Source organism: Schistosoma haematobium, chromosome 3, assembly GCF_000699445.3.
Source record: "Schistosoma haematobium chromosome 3, whole genome shotgun sequence".
NCBI lineage: Eukaryota > Metazoa > Platyhelminthes > Trematoda > Strigeidida > Schistosomatidae > Schistosoma > Schistosoma haematobium.
In genome coordinates this window covers 25,735,544-25,743,143 of record NC_067198.1, presented here as the reverse complement: position 1 = coordinate 25,743,143, position 7,600 = coordinate 25,735,544, and the positions used below count along the sequence as shown (strand labels likewise).

General features: G+C 40.6%; 1 protein-coding gene across 1 annotated transcript; it reads left to right on the top strand.

Moving 5' to 3' along the window:
• The first annotated feature begins 563 nt into the window (after nt 1–563).
• Nucleotides 564–3,321, top strand: MS3_00000094 (uncharacterized protein). Its single transcript, XM_051208003.1, has 5 exons — nt 564–1,572; nt 1,606–1,667; nt 1,702–1,959; nt 1,995–2,247; nt 2,283–3,321. The coding sequence occupies exons 3-5, from the start codon at nt 1,876–1,878 to the stop codon at nt 2,570–2,572; spliced, it is 627 nt and encodes a 208-aa protein (XP_051069390.1). The 5' UTR covers nt 564–1,572; nt 1,606–1,667; nt 1,702–1,875; the 3' UTR covers nt 2,573–3,321.
• Nucleotides 3,322–7,600: the final 4,279 nt, after the last annotated feature.

Genomic DNA, 7,600 nt, shown 5'->3' with positions numbered 1-7,600 from the left:
CAAGGTACAGATGCATACACGATGAATAACACTGAGCTACCTGTCGTCCAGACATATAATGACTTAGGAGTTATCGTTAGTCAAGACTTAAAGACTACTGCACACTGCCGTGCAATAGCCGCCAAAAGTTTTAGAACGTTATGGTCAATACGTAGGGCTTTTAGTCATGTCGACGCTAAGACGTTTTTGACCTTATATACAGTGTTCGTACGTCCTAAACTTGAGTACTGCATACAAGCGGCTAGCCCCTGCTTAAAAAAGACAGTGAGCTTCTGGAAAAGGTTCAGAGAACGGCCACTAAGCTGGTTCCCGGAATAGCGAAGCTTCCGTATGAATCTCGACTGGCCAAGCTGAACCTTTTCCCGTTGTCGTATCGCAGAACTAGAGGCGACTTGATTACAGTCTACAAATTGCTTAGTGATAAGTTTGCACCTAACATGTCCTCATTTTTCTTGTCTTCCAAAACAGAGAATTTACGAGGACACTCCAAAAAAGTTCACAAGCCGAGAACAAATTACTTGTCAGCTGACTATCGACTTTCCCATCGAATCATCAACGAGTGGAATTCACTACCTCAGCACGTGGTTGAGGCTCCAACCGTCGACTCTTTCAAAAGAAAGTTGGATCAACTGAGAGACCACCATTGCCAGGACTAACATAGGCCATCGAGCCTCCTGTCCTTCCCAAACTGAAACTGAAACTTCTAACTCGCCAACACAACCTAGGCAAAGGAGACGACGTCGGTCATCTACGTATGCCTTACTTCAAATGAATTTATCCTTAAGGTCGAAATATTGCCATTGTCAATCAGGATTTTGGGTCCGGGCAGTAAATGGTGAGTTGAAACTCACCTCTATTAAAACCGTGCACAACCATCCTTGCACAGAAGGATATATTTCTGTCGATCCATCGAAACGACAGTTGACCTCAAGTGAACGCTTGTATTTAAGAACGTTTCTACTGAGTAATACACCAACTCGTAGCTTACGGTATCTGGTTTCTTGGAAGTTCAATAAACAGCTTACCAAGGACGATATCGCCAGAATGCGTTCACAGTTGTACCCAGGTTGTTGAACTCACATTGTAATTAATTGAGTTTAGACACTAAAAATATCAATGACATTTTACAGCGCGTTCAAGCAAATACTGAAGTTAAAGTATTCAATTAAAATGGGAACATGTCTATGATTTGCTTCAGCCGCAGAGAGCAAATAGCTGTTTACCACGCGTTCCCGGAGGTAATATGTATTGATTCGACTTATCAGACCAATAAAGTTGAGTAAGTAACGATTAGTAATAAATTTATCTGAAAGTTTTCCACTGTTCCAGCTAGTGGTGACTGATAGTCTTGGGCAAGGGCACACTGTTATGTATGCTCTTTGCAGTCAAGAACGACGCGAAGATGTCGAAAAACTATTGGAATATTTTAAAGAGATAATGTGCGGTACTTATGCTACACGCACTTTCATTATGGATTCGGCAGCGACCGAAATTTCGGCTGTGCAGTCTACGCACAGTCATTCCAACATAATACTTTGTTCATTCCATGTCGTGAGAGCGTTTTTCAGGAAGGTATGTGTTAGTTGTACAAATTATTTTCTGTAGTTCCGAAATCCTGATGTGCGCAAATGCTTGGAACACCTTGTGAAGACTAGACGGTCTGATATGTGAGCTTCGCCTTTCATAATGCATTATATTCAGATTTACTCGAAAGTACGAACATCTAAGGACGCATTTCCCACGGGCGTATGATTACACAAAAGATTACTGGATTGCCAGGAAGTCAATGTGGGCTCGCTGTTACCGGCGACATGTATTAAGCCTGGGCAACCACACAAACAACCGTGTCAAAAGTGCTCATAAACATCCGAAAGAATGTCTCAGAGTAAAACAGACATTGACCTACGTTTCCGTCCTTATGATGCTGTGAAGGATCTTCAACGTTTTCCAATTCTTCAGGTAAGAAATATAGTTAAATGTATTATTAATTCCAGGTTCCAATGTCATTTCGAGCTCTTCTAAATGAGTTCACATCTTTTGCAGCTAAAATTGTAGCTGTAAATTATAAACGTGTTCGGACAATGAGACACGAATTTATAGAAGGAGAATACATCCGGTGCTACGACAAGGGTATGATGTATGTTGTTGATACTTTACGTGAACGATGTGCTTGTGAGCGTTTCAATGACTACATGCTGCCCTGTGGTCATATTTTGTATGCACATTCTAAAGATCTGATGCGTGGAGGTATGTGTGTTCCTTTATCTCTATAAGTTTTGTAGACTTATTTCGACTTAGCAACCGGTGGACAAGAAAGTACATAATGGACCTGGTTCTTCGTGCGCTAGACAACATCTCAATCTCTACAGGGAGTGATGATCTGCTAGAGAAGTTCACTAGCAACTACCACTCAATCCATGCTCTTAGTGAACCTTTGGCAAGTAAATTCATCCGTTCATGCCTCGAAGCATCGGAAGACATATGCGCACAACTGATGAGTTCAATCGGTGCTAATGATGAAGCTACAACGTCAGAATCCATTGTTAATACAGACCATAGCTATGCTTCTTGATAACAAGAAGTTCTAATATTGTAATCTTTTTAGTTTTACATAAATTCATTTATATGGCCATTGACTTATTCTTATAGCGTAACGGCAGGGAGTGTACTGTGCAGTCTTATGTGGCTGTGAGACAGGGATGTTGTTTCGCGTTCTTGTGTAATAATTACCAGTTTGGCGCACACGCGATTAGTCATACAGACCGTTTACCAAATACTGCTACCTTGAACATGGTGTACCATATTAGTAGTTCGAATTTCGACCTGTCACGATAGATAAGAATTGCCGTAATTAAAAGAATGGTGCGTTATAAATGAAAACGATTATTAAAGTTTGAATCTAGCACAAACGATCCATCAATACATAACTTCTATTTCTCAGGAATTGTTCCCGTTAGGTCTGTGAACGCTTGCGAAGCTAGCTGGAAATAAGATAGACAGGAAAGTTATTTCAGTATAAATGTTTACCAGAAACTAGTATAAAAACGGAAACCAGTATTCAATTACAGATCGAAAGTGCACTTAGCACACCCTTCCTTTGGATAGTCAATCACGCTTATTTCCTTTATCTCTTGCGTTGCTTAGGAAAGTCTGGGTCACAACATACACGGATTGTATTATTTAATTCTTTGGACAGGTTGCACTTCGGAAACTTAGACGATGAACATATATAAAGACTACTGTGTGAATTTACTTTGAATCGTCCTGTGTAACCTGCAATTCTTGATGCATATTCTATTCTAGTCCCACGTAAGTTATGAGTAATTGTCATTTACGGCATCAGCACGTAAGCTAGACAGGCCTTGGTTGATTTCCGAAACATCACATAGGATCTCACACAATCTGGTCACCTTAGATCAAGATATCTTGACTATCGAGTCGTACTTTTCAGTGCTTTCTCGTGACAGCTTTATATCAGTACTTATTTCTGCTATTAGGTATTTTCGCAATAATACCGGCAGCCAAAATATTGTAGCTCCCCAGACAACCAAAAAAGAGGAAATAAAGGGGTAAACGCTTTGGTAGCGAAAGGGGAAAACGCATCAGAATGTCGCCTTTTTCGCCTGTCCGGGGGAAATAATGTGGATTTCCCCCTTTTTCGCCGTTTTGTCGGAAAAATTACTCACTTTTCGCCTAAATATCCGCCAAATTACCGAATTTTCGCCCAAATGTCAGCAGAATTGTCTACTTTTCGCCTAAATGTCCGTTGAATTGTCTACTTTTCGCCTAAATACACACATAACTCCCTATTTTCCATCCATTGACATAACCCCTAAAGTCTCCTATGTTCGCCTTTATTTTCAACAACAGACCAAAATAAATCTGCAATGCAGTGGAAAACCGGCATATTTTTGAGAATTTTTATTTAAAAGGTAAAGCGTATTATTATACAACACTAGAGCAGAAGCTTAAGCACCGATTGTTTTGCATATCCTATGCAATTGCTAATTCATTGTTATTTGAAATTATCTGCAAAAGAAGGAACAGGTGATGCATTATTTATAAGGAATGTTCATTTAATCAAAAGTTCACTGACACTCAAACACACATTCTCAACACTTCTACAGTTTCCCATGTAAGTAAAAAAGTAAGCTGTTTGAAAAATAATGTTTATTGAAATGTAGGTAGAACATAAAAACAATTGCACGGCTATTGAGAATTGAGGTAGTCGTCCCGTGAATTCTGAATTAAAAAAACGAAAAAAGTCACAACCATATCCCAATGACATGCTTTGGTACAGCCAAATACTTGTGTAGATCTACACAAGAGGTAGTAATGCTATCTTAGCTTGGTCTCTGGTAAAATCTCCACATAATTATACCTCTTCCGCATGATTATGATTTATTTCCTGCAATATAATCATCTAGTGGCTAATATATCTAACTGTAGAAGGTGATATTAACATCTTGGTATGTGTTTTTATCATCTATAGCATATACATAATATTTACAAAACTCGATACACCTAATGTTTTCACTATCAACCTATTTCTACCATGAAATTCGAAAAAAACAGTGAAAATCAGCCGAAATTGTGATAAAATCGGGAAAAACGATAAACCTTACCGTGGTATCATTAGTTGTAACGCAGTTTTGGTAGCCTTGACGACTATTCAGATTCAGATTCAGATTTGTGTAGTAAGGACAGAAGGCCTACGGCCTATGTTATTCCTTTTCTAGTATGCTTCTGTGAGTGTCCAGTCTTCTCTTGAAAGAGTCAATTGAAGGTGCGGACACCACTGCTTCAGGCAGGAGGTTCCAAGTATTGATGACTCGGTATGAAAACCTGTATGCCACGGGTATTTTGTTCGTTCTTGGCTTTTCTACTCGCCTGCTATGTCCTCTGAGGTGTCCCGATCTAGTGGGAAGAAAGAGAGAGAATAAGTTAGGTCCGAAATCATTTCTCAGTATTCTGTACATCAATATTAGATCTCCCCTTAGTCTGCGACAGGACAGAGTAAAGAGGTTCAGTTTTTCAAGCCGCTCTTTATATGATAAACCCCGGAGTTCCGGAATTGCACGCGTAGCTGCCCTCTGTACCTTTTCTAGTATGTCTGAGTCACCTTTTAAACAGGGGCTTGCAGCCTGAACACAGTTCTCTAACTTAGTTCTCACTAAGGATGTGTATAATGTGGTGAACATGGTAGTATCAAGCTTAGTGAATGTCCTTTTAAAGCCCAGAGGGTTCGAAACCCCTTAACTGCGACCTCCCGGCAATGGGCCGTCGTCTTAAGATCATTGCTCACTGTCACCCCTAGGTCCTTATGAGACCGGACTACGGGTAATGACACATCCCCTATGTTGTACGTATTAACCATTGAATCCCCCAAGTGCATGTAGACACACTTTTCCGAGTTGATAGGCATTAGCCACTCTTTAGACCAGTTTATCATATTACTTAAGTCCGCCTGAAGAGTAAATGCGTCTTTGTCTCCAGTTATTACTCGCCAAATTTTTACATCGTCAGCGTATAATAACATTGGAGACTGTACTATACTTGTAAGATCATTAACGTACATTATAAAAGTAAAGGACCTAAGACGGAACATTGGGGTACTCCACTAAGTACTGGTCTCCAGATGGAGCACTTAGAATTTATTCTTACCTTTTGCCTACGACCTACTAGGAAATCCTTAATCCATTTTAAAAGAGGTCCGGCAATACCAAGGTTTGCCAACTTCAATAGCAGTCTATTAGTTGGCACTTTGTCAAAAGCCTTACTGAAGTCTATGTAGACAACATCCACTGAGTTTCCGTTGTCTAGCGCATTAATCCAGAGCTCCCTAGCTATAAGGAGGTTCGTTGTACAGGATAGACCCTTTCTAAAACCATGTTGTGCCATGTTCAGCAAGTTATTGGTTTCCATAAATGCTGTTATGGTCCGTTTGATTATTCTTTCCAGTATTTTAATTACAACACTGGTGAGGCTTACGGGTCTGTAATTTGATGGGACTTGTCGTAGACCTGTTTTATGTATGGGAGTGACGATTGCGTCCTTCCAGTCCATAGGTAACACACCTTGGTCAAGTGACATTTTGAATATCACAGTCAGTGGGGCTGCGATATATTCGGCAATATGTCTCAAGATTTTAGGATGTAGTTCATCTGGTCCTGTTGACTTCTCCATGTTTAGGGTGCTAAGAGCCTTAAGCACATCGATTTGGTCGAAGTCCACGGTGAGCAGCTGGTTTGTTGACTCTGTAATTGGGTCTGGTTCTTTCTCTAGAGGAGGTTCCTGAGTGAAAACTGCCCCAAAGTAGTCAGCCATAACCTCAGCTTTTTCCTGATCTTCCTCTATCATTTCAGATTCACTTCCTACTTTAATTAGGTTGGGAATCCAATGATGAATCCTTGTTCTGTAGTTTATGTACGAGAATATCCTCTTGGGCTGCTTGAATGCAGATTGTGCCAGCTGCATTACATATTTTCTTTGAGCTTCCCGAATTTTAGTTATACACTCGTTTCTTATCGATCTGTAGCGTTCCATCATACCTGCTGTGCCAAGGCGGATGGCAACATCCCAGCATTTCTTCTTTTGTCTTAGTAAGCGTCGAATATCCCGCCCTATCCAGGGATGTCTGTGCTTCTTTTTCTTTGGGACAGTCCAGGGTATGTATGGTTGAGTTACCCGATTGTATAACTGCCTGAATAGAGTCCATGCCTCTTGTACTGATTCCTTTGAGTCAATTTCCCAGTTCTCAGCCGATGCTGCGGAGTTAATTGCCTGCATATCTGCCTTCCATATGTTAGGACGGGCCGGCGCAATTGTTTGACAAGCAATCTCAGCCATGAATTTGAATAAGATGGCTGCATGGTCACTTCTCCCAAGTGGTGGGAGAAAAGCCGTTTGGCCAGCGTCATCACCGTGTGTGAAGACTAAATCTAAAAGAGAAGAGTTTCTTAAGTCGTATCTTGTGGGATCTCTAATGTGTTGGAATAATGCTAGTCCAATCGAGGTTTCTAACAGTTTGGAGTCGAACGACGATATGGATGACCCTACTTCTAAGTTAACCCAGTTTATATATGGTGCATTAAAGTCGCCTACTACAAGGCTTTTACCGTTGTTACACCAGGACTTAAGTTTACTAAGGAGAAAATCATCTGCTACACATTCTGGACTGCGATAAACTACTACTACTTCAATACCTTGCCTTCGGCATTTCAACTTACATCTCACCAGTTCACATGTCCCTGAAACATGTGCTACTGTCTCAGCCAATCTTATGGTTAAGGTACTTTTCGTGTACACAATAACCCCGCCTCCCCTTCGGTTTAATCTATCAGCCCTATTGGTTATGAAACCAGTCAATTGGATTTCACTATCTAATACTTCTGACGTTAACCAAGTTTCCGAGACAGTGATAACGTCCGGTTTTTCTTTATCCACCACTGACTTCAGCTCCGCCATTTTACTTAGTAGGCTGCGAGCATTTGTGTAGCACACTTTTAAGTCTGTGGAGAGCTTTCCCTTGCCACCTAGAGTGGCAATTTTTATGACGATATATGCCAGAATCATGCTATTTCATATAAGAATAAAAGAT

What these genes read in the sequence shown, in the direction of transcription:
- MS3_00000094 (XM_051208003.1), top strand. Translation starts at nt 1,876, where the DNA reads ATGTCTCAGAGTAAAACAGACATTGACCTACGTTTCCGTCCTTATGAT. An exon ending in AACGTTTTCCAATTCTTCAG is followed by an intron (nt 1,960 to 1,994) that starts GTAAGAAATATA and finishes TATTAATTCCAG; the next exon opens with GTTCCAATGTCATTTCGAGC. An exon ending in TAAAGATCTGATGCGTGGAG is followed by an intron (nt 2,248 to 2,282) that starts GTATGTGTGTTC and finishes TAAGTTTTGTAG; the next exon opens with ACTTATTTCGACTTAGCAAC.